At 39.0% G+C, this 15,136-nt stretch overlaps 1 protein-coding gene across 2 annotated transcripts in view; it reads right to left on the bottom strand.

Annotated features, from left to right (window-relative positions):
- The window catches only part of SLC24A4 (solute carrier family 24 member 4), a 108,858-nt gene that overhangs the window by 13,591 nt on the left and 80,131 nt on the right, over positions 1-15,136 (bottom strand). The window contains exons 10-13 of one of the 2 annotated variants that reach the window (XM_076345318.1): positions 15,082-15,135; positions 13,868-14,010; positions 8,855-9,024; positions 6,685-6,829 (exon numbers count right to left, since the gene is read on the bottom strand). In XM_076345318.1, the coding sequence (XP_076201433.1) occupies positions 6,685-6,829; positions 8,855-9,024; positions 13,868-14,010; positions 15,082-15,135 (512 nt within the window). The remainder of the gene's footprint in view (positions 1-6,684; positions 6,830-8,854; positions 9,025-13,867; positions 14,011-15,081; position 15,136) is intronic. The other variant, XM_076345320.1, reaches the window with a different exon arrangement.

The raw sequence follows: 15,136 nt of genomic DNA, 5'->3' as shown, positions 1-15,136 counted from the left end.
AAAATGAAGCAGCAGCTCTACAACAAAGAGCCCTTTGCTAATTTTCAATACATTTCTGGGCTTGTCATCTTTCCAGATGTTATGCTCACAATAATTACTTTCACGTACAGATAGTGTCGTGGTGAACAAAGTCAACAACACACATCACAGCACTGAGAGGAAACGAATATTTCCTTAAGGCACGAAACAAAGTGCCTTTTACAGGAAAAATACTGTCCTATTCGCAACATTCACACAGAGTTGAGAGGAGCTCAGTACGAAAGTGTGAAACTACGTTTGTGTTTTCATTCAGGTCAAGAGTGTACCCTTGAAGTAAATCTCCTGATCGTCCCCATCTACTGCATTTTAGTTTGCAACATGGAGCAGCCTTGCATCACACCAATGAGATTCCCTTGGTATAAAGCTGAACCAGACGTACAAACTTAAAAGTGCTCCAAATAATAATGGGCATTTAGTCCATGAGACCAAGCTACAGCTAGTCTGCAACAGAACTTCCAAACGCATATAGTGCAGACAGCCTACACATCCTAGTCAATAAGCTGCATAGAAAATACTTTTTTTGAGTTTAGACAGATTGGAGTCTGCAACTACACCATCAGAAGTCAGATCTAAGTTACTGTAGTTAGTTAAATTTGATAGCTTTTCCACTTAGTCTTCCCTTTAAAAATGTGGCAGTCAAGCCTAGACCACTGCTCCACACATTAGCTACTTCAGAACATGCCTAAACCTTCACATGTAAAAAAAGCATCTCCTTACACAAAGCAATTAGTAGCTGACTGATCTAAAAAAATTATAACATCCCTGAAAAGCCTGAATCAAATTGGCACACAGGAGTTTCATAACTATATTGTTATGAATTCATATAAATCTCTAATTTAAGGTAACTTGAAAAGTGGGAAATGGTTTCTCTAATTCTCTAAGAAGTCTATCTGCAAAATGAGAAAGGCTTCCTGGAGTTTACTATTGATTTCTATTTTTCTGGGTTTTTTTTGCTTTTGACAATGGTAAACTTAGAAGAAAAATAAGGCACATCCAGGCTGGCCTAGGAAGATCATTGCTGCAGATTTTTTTGGTGCTCCACTTTATAATTTTTAAATTCCTTTCTTATCTTTTAAATCTCTCTACCATTTTTCATTAAAAAAAAAACCACAACTGTTTTTCCCCCAATGAAAAGTGATTTTGAAATCACCTGCCCCCTTGGTCCTAATTAGGCTTTATATTTACAAAGATATATTTACACCCACATATCATTACCAATATTAATTCAAATCTCGACCTGAAAATGTGTAACAGTAACATACACACCTCCACACTGGGAGCTTTCTAATAACCCAGACAACAAGTAAATTTCTTCTAGAAAGTGCTGTTGTTCATCAAAGTTGAGACTGATTGGAAAACTTTAATATATGTAAGTTAGCCAATCTGAAAGCCTAATTAATTTCTGAGCATGTGCAGTATCCAAAATACAAGAGGAACATAAATTTTTGTCCCAAGTATGGGACTCAACATAGAAACAACTGAAATAGATATAACAAACTAGATCCATTGTGGATCAGAATTATTTTCCACTGAAAAATGCCTTTGTTGCAAAATAAAAGATTTCTGAGAAAATGGTTTTCAATTCGCTGTTAGGAAAATTAACACAGCAGCTGCCTCTCCACCTTCTTGGAAAATCCTTATTGATTGCAGCTCTGCAACTTTCCCTAGGAATTGTGGAGGCAAGAGACTCTGTGTTACCACACTAGAGAGGCTACGTAGTGTGTAAAAGGGTATCCAAGAAGGCTCAACCTTTGTCAGCCTTCCAAGTGGGTAGTTGACATATTAAAACATTTTTATTGCAATTCTCCTGCAACACAGCTTTGGAAACAATTCCTTTTTTTTCTGTGGAAAATACCGAGGTTTTACTTCTCATCCTCATCCAAAACAAACTATTTTCCAAACTACTGAAACTTTTCTTGGAAGTTCCATTTTCCAGAATACAAGTTCCAAATTACAGACCATGAGATCTGTCCAAAACAACTCAGATTTCTATTTTCAGCCTCTGCCCCTTTACCACACTTTGCATGTTTGGATTTATGCCAATAATTTTCTCTTAAAGACACAGTTTTGGTACGGTGGGAATGGGTCCGGAAAAAAATTTGCTCCAGTATGCAGAAACAAGCTTTACTCTCAGAGTTACTACAGATTTACACAGGACAATATTCAACAAAAATAAAATGTAATTGAGCAGAGGCACTCCCCATATCTTGTTTGACTTGGTTGGATTTTAGTATGGTTTATTTTGTATGTTTTAACCTTGCTGTCTACTTTATCAATTTTTTTAAGGAAGAACTGGGATTTATAGACTTCCTCAAGTCCCTCTTTGCCCTTTCAGAATGAAGTGATGAGTTACTAAATTAAATCCTTGCCCACTTCTCTTCCAATTTATCCTGTGTATCCTCCTCCAAGGTAGAGCACACTCATTGCTCTTCTGGAGCACATTTTCCAGTTTAGTCTTCTACAAAAGGAGTCTGGTTCATGAGCTCCAAGATGCAAATCGAAGTGCAGCACATGAGGACAACAGTGAGATATGCCTCAGAAGCACACTTGTGTTCTGAAATAAAATTCTAAAGTAGATGCACTATTACATAGGCAGTGATAAGAGGAAGCTCTTCCAAAAAAGCATTTCAGAATACTACAGTTAGATCTTGCTCTGAACTACCTTCCTGGAAGAACTTCTCTCTTGCAACATCAAAGAAGCTATGGAAACTAGCTCTCTTCCTAACTCAGCCACCTAAGTCATGTTTCCAAACTTTGGCAAAAGCACCATAAAGCAGGCCAAAAAGAGAGTCTGAGGAACAATTACAAAGAGGAATCAAAATTCACAGTAAATCTTACTTCAAGTACATTAGGAGCAGGAAGTCTGCTGGGTCCACTAGTGATCAAAGTATAAAGGAGCACTGAGAGAAGATAGGGGCATTGCAGAGAAGCTAAAAGAACTCTCTACATCAGTGTTTGCAGAGACAGAAACTATAGAGGTTTCTACATGGAACTCTTTTCTGTCTCTAGCTCAACTTGAGGACATACAACTCCACAGGGGATATAACAAAGAGCTATAGCATCCTGAGTGTTCAAGTGAGGTACATGGGGTTTGCTTTGTTCATTGTGTTTTCCAATAAAAGAAGACATCAAATGAAGCTGGTAGGAGCCAGGTTCAAAGCAAGTAAAAGGAGACAGTTCTTCACACAGTCATGAAACTCCTTTCCAAAGGATGTTGTGTGTGTTAAATGTTTGCAAAGATTCAATGAGAATTAGACAGGTTAATGAAGAAGAAATACATTAAAGATTTTTAAATATTCAGACATTACACCAAATCCAGGAAGTTCCTTGAGCTGAAAATAGCTGAAGGCCAACCTGTCCTGTCTCATTCTTCCCCAGGCTTCTTCATAAAGTCATGGTTGGAGTCAGACTATTGGGTGAGACAAACATTTGGTTTGACCAAATACAAACATTTCTTACATTTTTAGTAGATACTGTTAATTCCTTTTTGCTTCTATCCTACATGTTTTCTTTGTATTTTGTACCCATACAAAAGCGGGCAGCATTGCTAATCTCCTTTATTGCCATCTCACTTTAGCTCTGGGAATTATTATTCCTATTTTAGCTAACACCATCACGACTTATATAAAGCATTCATGGTCCAATCCTGTAAGAGAAGGAGTTCTTCATTTCTGTGAAACCAGCAGGAGCTGAGGACACTGAGTATTTTAAAGGATCCTGAACATGTGACAGTGAATGGGATTTAAGCATCCATTAAGAGCTGCACAGAAGTGCTTTTCTGAGTCTGGGCTCTAAAAGACTACTGAGCTATGCAAGGGCTTTAACACATCATTTTGTTCTCAACATATGCCTGCTCAGTTTCATCCTGCTTTATTCTGATCTGTGGGGTTTTTTTTAAAGTTTAAGACCTGTTCCCAAACAACTGTAGAGTAATCGAATTGTAAAGCACCAAATAAGCCTTTCCCTTGGAAGATAATCATCATAGCCTAAAGGTTAGGTCAAGAAAGAAATTCCTCTTTAAAAGAGAATGTTTCTTCCCACACAGAAACCAAAGGCAAAGGCTGGTTTGTATGGTACCATATGTAGTTTCCATAAAAACTATGCGTTGTCTCCTGTTTCAAGATGGGCCTGAACCACACCCTGGGGGTGAATCTCTCTGGATGTTTGACATATGGGATCTAGGCTGGATGCTGTAGTTTGAGACTGTTTTCATGTAACAAATTTTTTCTCTATTTCTGTGTGCTAAATCTTACATTTATTGCTGAGCACTGCCGTTGATAGAGGATAAAAGAGAACAATAAGCAAAACTTACAGATGGCAAATGATTACTGGGAATCACTCAGAGATGATGTAGTGCTTTAAACTTCACTTATATTTATTTCTGTTTCAGAAAAAACTTGTTCTTGCAAAAGGATCTAGAATACGCCATTTGAAGGAGGAAAGTCAAACCCCAAACTAGGTTAAAAAAGATGACTGCAGAACAGCAGAAAAAAAGTGTTTGGGCCAATTCATAGCCATTTCTGTTGCAGAAATACTGGAGTGAATTTTCTACTTAGCACACTGCGAGCAGTTGACTTGTAGAGTCCTACTGGAATGTGAAAGCCTATTCTTCATAGAGCTTTTTATAGTACTGAAAGAATACATGAACTTCTGATCTTTAGAACATGTATCTGCCTTATTCCTGGCCTGAAAATATATCAAAAGAAAAACAGAGGGGATTCTGGGAAACTGTCTGCAAACCACTTTTTCCCTAAAGCCAGCTTTAAATGTCAGGATTTTTTTAGGCTACTGATTGTCCCACAGTACTTAAACAACAACAAAGCATGATGCCGGTTCTTTACATTTTCTCCAAAGTTATTAAAGTGGTACTTCTGAAAGCAAAAATTAAAGAATTCTCCCTCAGAATATATGAGTTAGAGCAATGAGAATCCAACCAATAGATAATCATCTCCAGACAACAGGAGTAACAAAACCTGAAGATAATGATGAGGATTTTAAACACTTTACCATCTTTACGCAACCCTTTGAGTTCATGTTGAACTTTTGCTCCATTCCAGTATGAACTGTATCATCAGTGGTTCCACTTTGGCCTGTTACACCTCAATTATGTTTAAAGACTTTCTCAAAAATGCAAAAATGCAGAAAAACTGCATTTAAAAAAGGCCAATGGCATAACTAATAACTTCCTTCTTAGTTGAAAGCATTTTGTCTATTGTGAATGTCACACGCTCAGGAAGCTCTACTCCAAAATCTATTTTTTATTCATAAAGAAGTTGTCTGAGTCTTGAACAAATCCAAATATGGTCTCCAGATAATGTTTGCCACATGTTAAGATTTCTGCATTGTCCTGGAATGTAAGAAGAAATGCATGATGGCACTGCCCTAATTGAAACTTGAATCCAAAAACTTGTTAAGAACAACTCGGTTAAAAAATCTTTGCTAACACATGCATTGAATCCTGCATTTTTAAGATGGTTTGGGGAGACATTTTTGTTTTTTAGAAGTTGTTTATTACTGTTACTGTTATTATTGTTGTTGTTATTATTATTAACATGTTCATGTGCACAAGCGTTTTGCTGACTTGGATCCAATTATTTCACCATAAAATAAAAACAGTTTTTTCATTATCTCATTGATTATCAGGAGCCCATCTAATGGGCCTATCTTCAGTGAATCAGTTTGTTTCCATTCTTCACCCCCAATGAAAGTCCATAACTGCTCACTGCAAGAAGCTCCTATAAGAGCACACAGTACAGCAATGCATGAAAACATACAGTTTTATCCAGTCTTCACATAATATGCTTCAATGTTTGTTCAGTCACAAAAATATCTTCTAAAATGCTAGTGACTGATGCAATGGGATCTCTAAGAAATTAGAATCATATACAACATGGAAAATTCTTTCTTCTTTTTCACTGCACGTGATATTCATTTATGCCAAATAATATTTGTGTTAAACAGTAACTGTGTGACAGACTGTGAGGGGTGATCTAATCTCTGCTGTCTAATATCCAAAGCATTTGGGGAAGAGTCAACCTCCAATGTACTAAGGGCACCAACATAGTAAGGTTGGTTATATATAGCCCTTCACACCAGAGAGTTTCCAAAAAATTTCAAAAGGTGAATATTATTACATATTGCTATTCTAAGAATTTTAAACATTGTCAAAGATACTAAACACTCTTTCTCCCCCTAAATCTTTCTTCCTCTTCATCCAAGAAGCCTCCCCTACCGTCACTAAATCAGGTTATTATATATTTATACACCTAGCTGCCTCTGGCCAGCAATCTCCAGCAGGCCATTATTAACGGTTGACTTCAAAATTACTAGCAGCGCAGTGCTCATTGGGTTGGTCTGACATGTTTTTTAATATAAACCTGCCTTACCTGCTTTCCCTTCGCCTCTGGCAAACCAGCACTTCTACCGTTACTGTGCATGATGGCTGGAAAACACTTTCCTAAGATCTGCTTTTAGCCATGTAGCCTCCAGCTCAGTTTTACTGTCATCAAATCCAGCCTTCAGACAGTCAAATCAATCCCCTTCCTCCTCTCTCCCCACATATGTTGTCTTTTCTTACAACCCAGTGTTTGGCTTTTTAATTATTTTCTGTTTCCCTACTATAAACACCTGGAAAGTAAGCCTTACCTGGCAATGAAAAGGGAGATAGGTTGTCCTGTTCATTTTCCTCCTCTTGGTTCACCACAGGGATGTTCCCATTTTCAATATTCTCACGTCTCCCATTCTGAAGCGGTTTGCTTGAGCCATTGGCAGATTGAATTAACCGCTGACGCTGCACAGTGTCAAAGACAAAACTGCCATAGTTTGGAAAATACTGACTTTGTTAAATCTGCGTTTTGCTGTCTGTCCAGCCCCAGTCACGTGAACCGTGATGTTTCTCCACAAAGCCTTCCTTCCAGTCAGCAACAAACAAATCTGTCTGTGGCCTACCTGTCTTCATCAGGCCAGTGTTGATGATCCACCTCAAAATTACTAGCAGGAGTCTTTCAAGCCATGATGGAGAAAGTTGTCCTATCTGTTCTTCCGCACCATGTTTTAATGAGCGTGGTTATTCTGAAGCACTTCTCACTCAACAGTTCCCACGCAAACCAGCAATAGCACCATAATCTTGTAGTAACACTCAAGACATTTCCGCACTATTAGAGTTGGCTTAAGAATGACTCATTACCCAGGATCTCTCCTACTCAGGTCCCATTCTTCTCCCTCCTTCTCATCCTCATTCCTTGAGGTAAATGTAAAGGTCCTACTCATAATTTTAAAAGCGAGACTAACCTCTGTTGCCCTTGTCTGAGTATATACTTTCATGAAGCTATAATTGCCCCTGCAGACATGTATAAGACTGCTACAGTTCCAATACATAGTACAACAATTACAGGGATAGGTTTTAAACATCAGTATATATACCCATTAATACACTGGAGAATGTGAGATGTAGCAGTATTTTCCTACTTTTATGAAAAAAGAAATATTTTTAGTTTGTTAGATGAGATAATGCAGGGTCTGTAAGTGTTCTCTTTTTCATGACAAATCGTTGTGGCTTCCTAAAAAGTGCTCTGGAATGCCTTGAAAAATAAAGTAACTGCACAAAACACAAAAAAATTCTGAAACTAATATTAACACACTGTAATTAAAAATAGAGAAAACTCACATCTGAATACTTTGCAAAACTCTGGCAGTGAGAATATGTAACAACATAGATCCAAAATGCTCTGGTTTAGAGAATGTTTTTTGCAGATGTTGAACTAGCAAGTATCAGCTCTCTGTGCACATATCCATTAAGAAAGAAATTTTTTCTGATCAATGAATTGCCTTCAAAGCAGAACTTATACAGAGTCAACTGCTGCTGGGTGCCCTATCTGTTCTTCTGCTCTTGACTGTATGCCACCAAGCTGACTTCCTAATAAACATTTCACTGTTTTATTGTTAAATTGGACTTTTGTTACAAACATATTAGTCCTGCTTTCTTTCATTGGGGTATTCACAATGCTGGGTAGACACAAGAACGACGTGTTACGATGTTCAAGTTCTATGAACTTGCTAAAGCTTGTAGTTCCTACACTACTGAAATTAATTTATTTGCCCGAGTAAAAACCTCTCATATTTGACATTGTAGGGAGCAAAGGATAAAATCCTGCCTTCATAGAAGCCAAGGTTGGCAGGCCAAGGATTTCACCCCAAGTACTTCATACAAGCTCAGAACAGCATCACTTGGGCCAGTCCTGTCGCTTCAGCTGCAGGGTATGAAACAAGCAACATATAGTGGTGACAATATATCAAGTAAGAGTTAACTGAAACTGTCCAGGGCAAATTCCTCTCATGAAAATATTTTGGTCCATTTTCATTTTGAGCTGAGGACTACACTGAAGGCTAAAGAAGTAGGCAAATACCTGATGTGATCCTGATGTGCTGCTAATACAAGAGCAGTTCTTACAGATTTTTGGTTGCCCTGTCCATTATCCTTTCTTAGCCCGACCACTTTTGTAATGATCAAAAACAATTCTGCTGCTGCAGATAAAATTCAAATGTGCACACACACACAAACACACACTGAAACAAACATCTTCTGGCAGGGAGATAAGGGTGTCCCTGCCTGGTGACTGCCCTCCCATTAAGACAGGCAGCATCACCAATTGGGAATCTATCTTCAAATCTGCTGTGACATAGCTGCTAGAGAAACACAGAGCTCTAGCCCATCCCCAGGAACATGGGAGAATCTGAATTCCAGAATCACTATAAGCACGGCTCTTTGGCAACCCCTCTGCCTCATAGTCATTTATTGTTTTCTTAATGAACCTACCTCATTAATGATGAGTCGGCTTGCCATCCGCATTCTGGTGCGTGGTCCAAACTTATTTGTAATCATAATCCGTAATCCAGCTTCAGGAAACCGGTACTTGGGGGGACTGGAGCAGATGATCTCATCCACCATCACAACACTGTTTTTGCCATATTGCTGCATCCCCTTCACTAATGATCACAATGGACAGAGTTAGTTGTGGAATTGATCTTACCATGCTTCCCATCACCCAGCGTCATTCTTTTCAGGCTCAGGTGGGGGTAGTATTAATCTGAATGCTTGAATTTACGAGTGACTTTCCTGTAATATTTCTGCAGCCTGGTGAATCTGCTCATCAGTTGTGCACTTCGTTTAGATCACATGCTGAAAAGGGATTTCACTCTGCTAAGGTAGCCACCAACCCACTCTCAGATGAGTGGGAGCAGTTTTCACCCAGCCATTCATGCTGTAGTACCAGTTTTCTTTGCTTATGTCCCACTACGGTTTTGTAAGCCTTCTCTAAAAGCACGTGCACTGTGGCAGTGTAGACAGCGCTCCTGAAACCTCTAAAGCTATCCCATTGGATCAAGGTGCTGCACATCCAGAAGTCCCTAATGTTGTGCTCACTCCTTTTGGAAATCTTCACTTTACCTTCACAGATTATTATCAAAATCTCTAACATGACAAGATTTGAAACAATGAAAAACAACAATTGTCAAGAACAAATGTATGTTTTAAGTAAGCCTTTGTTAATATAAAGGAACTTGTACCAAGGTTAAGAGTTTTGTTCTACTGTATTAATACAAGCAGAGAGACAAAATTATATTGGGAATCAATACAAGTACAGGCAAGGACTTTCAGAGCTCAACAACAAACCAATATTCTCACAAATGCTACAGACTACACATAGCAAGCAGAGCAAGGCTCAGCAGACAGGAGACATACCCATGTGGTGTTAGAAAGCAGGGCAGGAAAGATGCATATGACTGTAATAAATATTAATTATTACATGTAATAATATGCACAGGAAAAAAAACCAACAAAATTCTTTGCTGCTTGTTTTCTGCTTTGCTTAGCTTGGCTTCACCCTCCCACTCCCCTTTTGCATCAAGTTACTTACATTAAGAAGAGGAAGAGAATTTAGGAGGTAGAAGGGAAAGATAATTATTAGTGCATGATTCCAGTTGGGAAGCAAAGGAAATCTAAGAGAACATTCAACTCAAACAAAGGAATTAAAATGGACCTGTTCTAAACACACAGAAATCTATATTGTTATTTTTTTGCATTATTACACTGTTGAAATATTTTTGTTTTTCAGGAAGAAGGCTGGATCCATGCATGCATGTAAATCACATCATGCAATAAAGGCTTTGTTGTCTCAAGCATCTTCTAACATATTTGAAGTTGAAGAAATATATCCTTCCATTATCATTCAACAAGAAAAAACTAGCAAGCCTGTAAATCACCAGTAAACAGCTATATCTTTTACCCTTTAGCATTGGAGTGTCTTGCTTTGTTTCACTAAAATGAGTTTTCAATGAGTACACTGGGGTCCCCTGAAGTGTCATAAAGAGATCTTTGGTTTCACAAAGAATCCACTCTTTAGTCTTGTCTTGCAGCTTAATATCTCTAATGGAGACTAGAACTAGTAGTAATTTTGCATTTGGTAAACATAAAGGAGCAATTATCCTCCCCTCTCCCCAACATCTAAAACAAATTAACCTTGCTGAGTACTGCAGCTGATGATGCAAATAAGGAGCACATCCATTCCAATGACTCTTACAGTTAGAATGTAGCAACTTTTCTGTGAAGGAATATATAGCCAGACAAGCTTCCTAGGAACCAATACTCACAGAAGAGGCTACCTAGGAACCAATCCTAACAGAAGAGGACTCAACCACAGTAGCTTAACATTTGCTTTAGTTAGACAAAGAAAAAGAAATGTTTGATAGCAATCCTGGTAAGGCAAACAGGCCAGATATCTTTTTAACAGTCTCATCAGATTAACTGCTCTCAAGTGAGTTTCTCCAGTGAAGTCTCCAAAGTGCTTCTTTATTTTACAGTGTCATGAAAAACATGGAAGCACTGCAGTTACTCTGGAACTGTTTCTTAGAGCACTAAGGAGACAGTGACCAAACATACTCAGCTTTGATGAAATACCATCATAAAAAAATCCAGCACTGATGTAGAATACATCACTATAAATATATATATAACTAACTGCAGCTGTTTTGACTTGCTGCAGCACATTGCTCTTATATTTTTGTAACAGCTCTTCAGTCTCACTCCCTATGCCCATAAACATACATACCTTGGCCCCATATGGTACAAACTGGCTCCACCTAAAAATTGCAAAAGCGGTTTTCACAAATGCGAGACAGAGAAAAGCCTTTTTCGCTTCTCCTTTGTGATATTCCTTAGAAAAATATCTAAGAATGGCTTTTCCTTTTAACAAAGTACCTAAACTTCCTGCTCACCACAAAGGGTCATCACCAACAACTGTCAAAATGCACAGAAAGCTTCTTGCTGACTTTAGTTGACTCCTGATCAGGCCCTCAGAAACCCACTTTTTTCAAGAGTTTCTGCTTTTAGGCAGGAATCAAACCATGCCACCTGGTGGAAATTTGGGTCAACATAATACAAGCCAAGGGCAGTGAGCCACATGTTTGTACTTTTAAAATAGGAGCATTATTCACAAAGTACAAATATTTCGCCTTTACCTGTGTGCATAGAACTAGCCCTTGAAATTGAATTTATCTTATGGTGAAAAGCTCTCCTTTTTCTCTCTGAAACTTGAGTAATGGAAGCTTTTATATTGTACCATTGGAACCTCTTGAAAGTAATAAAACTTACAAGCGTAAGAGAGAGCTGTGCAGCATGTGAACCTGCCTTTTATCTGCACCTTGAGCAACAGACTAACCATCCTTGGTAGGAAGAAAGTTCCTCACCCAAAGCAACTGTTCTTTTTCGGGAAGCAATCAGACTTTCCTCCTGTGGAAAATCAGATTAAGGTTAGACTTACACCTTGGTGAAGCCAAGGGAGGTTTTTCAGTGGATCCTGAAACTTGCTAACCACTGGTTGGAGGTAAGGCAGAGGCCAGCTCTAGTTCTCTCCCTGCTACTGGCAGTGCTCCTGTTTCTGAAAGCTGCTGCTGGGGAAGGTGCAGCTCAGCTTCTGAAGCCAGCCAAGTGCCAACTAGCAGCGAGTCACTGATAGGTCATGGCATATTTTGACTCAACAGGAGGGAGATGCAACAGGCAGCCATGTGACAGCTTCTTCACACATAAAGCACCCATCTACAAAGCAGCTAGGCTAATACTGCCATCCTCCTCTCTCACTGCTCACTCCAAACCCTGTCACCTCCTTAATCTCTTCTTTGTGCCCTCTCTCATCCCAGGTAGGTTTGCCTGTGATAATATCTACACTCTCACACTTTGAACAATGATCCCTCCAATGCAGCATGTATTTGTGTAATGGGTGCTGGAGAAGGCAAAGAGAATCTGAGTGAAACTGCAGTCTCAGTACATCTTTGAGGGAAATTAGAGAAGAAATCTGCTGTGGACAGTTGCTAGTGGGGACACCATTCTCATGAGTCCAGACTTTTATTAGCTTTCTTGCCCCTTTTCCTAAAAGTTCTGCATGTTCTTTACAAGCATCAAATAATCTTCACATTTCCTGAAAAGGAAATAGGTGGACAGGCAAGCACTCTGTGCTGTCATCCCTTTACCACACAGTGGTTAGAGAGGAGAGCATGCAGGGAGATGACATCAGAACCCAACAAATGCCTCAGAAGTAAAAACCATTAGTATCTGTGTTCTTTCACTGGATCACCCTTTTCCTGTGTCCCCACTTGAATACATAAGTAACAACTGCCCTAGGAGATACCCTCTGAACCTTGTATGTACGTACCTCTGCATCCAAGTGACAGACTTCACTATATCATAGTCAATGTTCACAAGAATTCATTGTAAAATGAGATGAAAATATTTCAAAGTCAGTTTCATTTAATTATGCTACAATGTCCTATGAGAAGTAATTTTAAATCTCTATTAAACTATTGTCTAAACACCATATCTGAGACCAGAGTATCAGTGTGCTGTCATTGCACAAACCTGTAGTAAGTGACGGTACCTACCTTGAAGAGATCCCAGCCTAAACACTAAAAGCAGAAAAGAGTGGGATTCTCTGAGTCTGCTCTAAATTCCTGTTTGCCACTAGTTGTTATTACATGAGGACCTTTGCTACCTACATTGCTGCTGAGCTCAGTCTCCTAGAATGGGAGATGATTGCAAAAAACAAAGCAAGGAGACCTCACTCGTTGAAAGTAGCCCAAGAGCTCACTAAATTATGTGGTTTGTGTTTTGAAGGTAGGAATGATTTTGCTCTACAGAGAAAAGAGGGAATGGAAGAGAAGAGGATTAAGACAATGATAAAAACAGGCTTACAAAAAAGCCAAAAATACCCAGGTATGTTTGCTTACCTTCAGTACCAGAAGTTGGGTATCATCTTCTTCCCCTTTATGACAAAGACACAGACAGCAAAGAACCTGCATTTCTCAATTTTACGTATGTGCTTGGCAATGTATGCAGAGCTATTTAGGCATGTGAATGCCAGTCTTCTGAGGATCTGAACTCAACACGTAATCCCTCTTGCCCACTGATCTGCCCATGCCCTTTCCTTCAACACCCAAGTCTCAGCTTCTAGTTCCAAACTACTTTATGAAGTGAAAATTACCTTCTTCCTGGCAAAAAAAAAAAAAAAATTTCTTTCACAGTGTTGTAGCTCATCACTGAACAGGAGATAAAAAGGGAGCAAAATTGCCAATATGCAAAGCAGCTTGTTTCCAGAATATAAAAAAAAAGTTTTGATTGGGTTTTTTTTCATCTGGCAGTCTGACTGCTGAATTGTCAAGTTAACCCAATAAAAATTCCTGCTTATGATTGAATAGTAACACTGTTTTGATCTGCATTAAAGAAATAAAAAGGATATCCTGTGAACTACTCTTTTCCAAAGTCCTGTCTGCTCAGCCTTACCTTTCCATAGTAATGGAATGGATGGGTCATCACAACTAGAGGCATAACATTTATTACCATCTTCCAGCTCATTGTTGACTGCGTCACCATTTCCAACATTCTTGCTTTTAAGGGTGAAGAAATTTTGCAACCTCACATTGTACCTAGAAGTGCAAAGGAAAGGTCTGAAAAGGTTGGATTGTTGCATTTCCTCATTAAACTTTTAAGCATCTGAGAACAACTTATGCAGGCAAGCAGTAAAGCCTAGATGCATGTTCTCTGACAACTAATAGGACGTTAAGAGAAAGGACTATCCAATTCAGTGGCAAGCTGATAGGAAAGCAAGGGCTGCACCTATCTCATGAGATACAGCAAACTGCAAAAAGACAATAGAGCAGATTTAGTGAAGGCAAAACACTGGAGCTGCAGATTTTGGAGCCAGGACATTCATGATGCAACAGCTTCTTTACTCCTGCATCAGCTCACAATTCACCTCACTGTTTCTCTCAGTACTGTGTTCCCCATGGCAGGTGCTTGAGCATTTCTGGGACTGTTGACCATACCCTTCTAAAGAAAGAATGCGTGTATTTTAGCACTGAGGTGGGATCTAAGAGGGCTGTGAATGAACTCTGCTAAGACCTGATGTAGAAGAAAAGGGAGGCTAAAGTTCCAAAAAGGGTGATTTGTGAGGGGAGGGCACCAAGGGATAAGTCTAAGCAACTTGCAGTAGAAGGGTGGACTCACAGACCCTTGCAGTAACAGTCAGACCTCTGACTCTCCTGTCAGAGGCAGTGACACTACAGAAGAAGGATGTCAGTATACAATCTGGTGTGAGACCGTCTGAAGATCAATACATGCTTAGCAGTCTGTCTAATGTTCCTTGACTTTGTTCTCCAGAGGTTACAAAATATGTGTAATAGCTGACATGCTGTGTGCTCACAATCCAGAGTACCTGGTGGACTTTTTCATATATCTTTGTATAAATGACATTTTCTCTCAACTTTTTCTAAAAGCTACTTTACCTCAGTGCACTATGAAAAGGATGCATGAAAATATTTGCTGTTGACTGAGCACAAATCTGAAGTGAAACTGATTAAGCATGAAAAAGCAAGGGATCTTACACAGAAACATGACTGGCTGTATTGTCCTCAGCAGGAAGGCCAAGGACAAAACCACACCAAAAGAATGATGGTCAATTAACACCTAAAGGGCATACGGAGGAGAAAAGCACTTACTTCATGATAAGTATGTAGAATGAATACATAATGATGAGTATAAGGCTTTCCCACC

This window comes from Aptenodytes patagonicus, chromosome 7 (assembly GCF_965638725.1).
Source record: "Aptenodytes patagonicus chromosome 7, bAptPat1.pri.cur, whole genome shotgun sequence".
Taxonomy (NCBI): domain Eukaryota; kingdom Metazoa; phylum Chordata; class Aves; order Sphenisciformes; family Spheniscidae; genus Aptenodytes; species Aptenodytes patagonicus.
The sequence above is the reverse complement of the archived record's forward strand: the minus strand, read 5'-3'. Positions and strand labels throughout refer to the sequence as shown.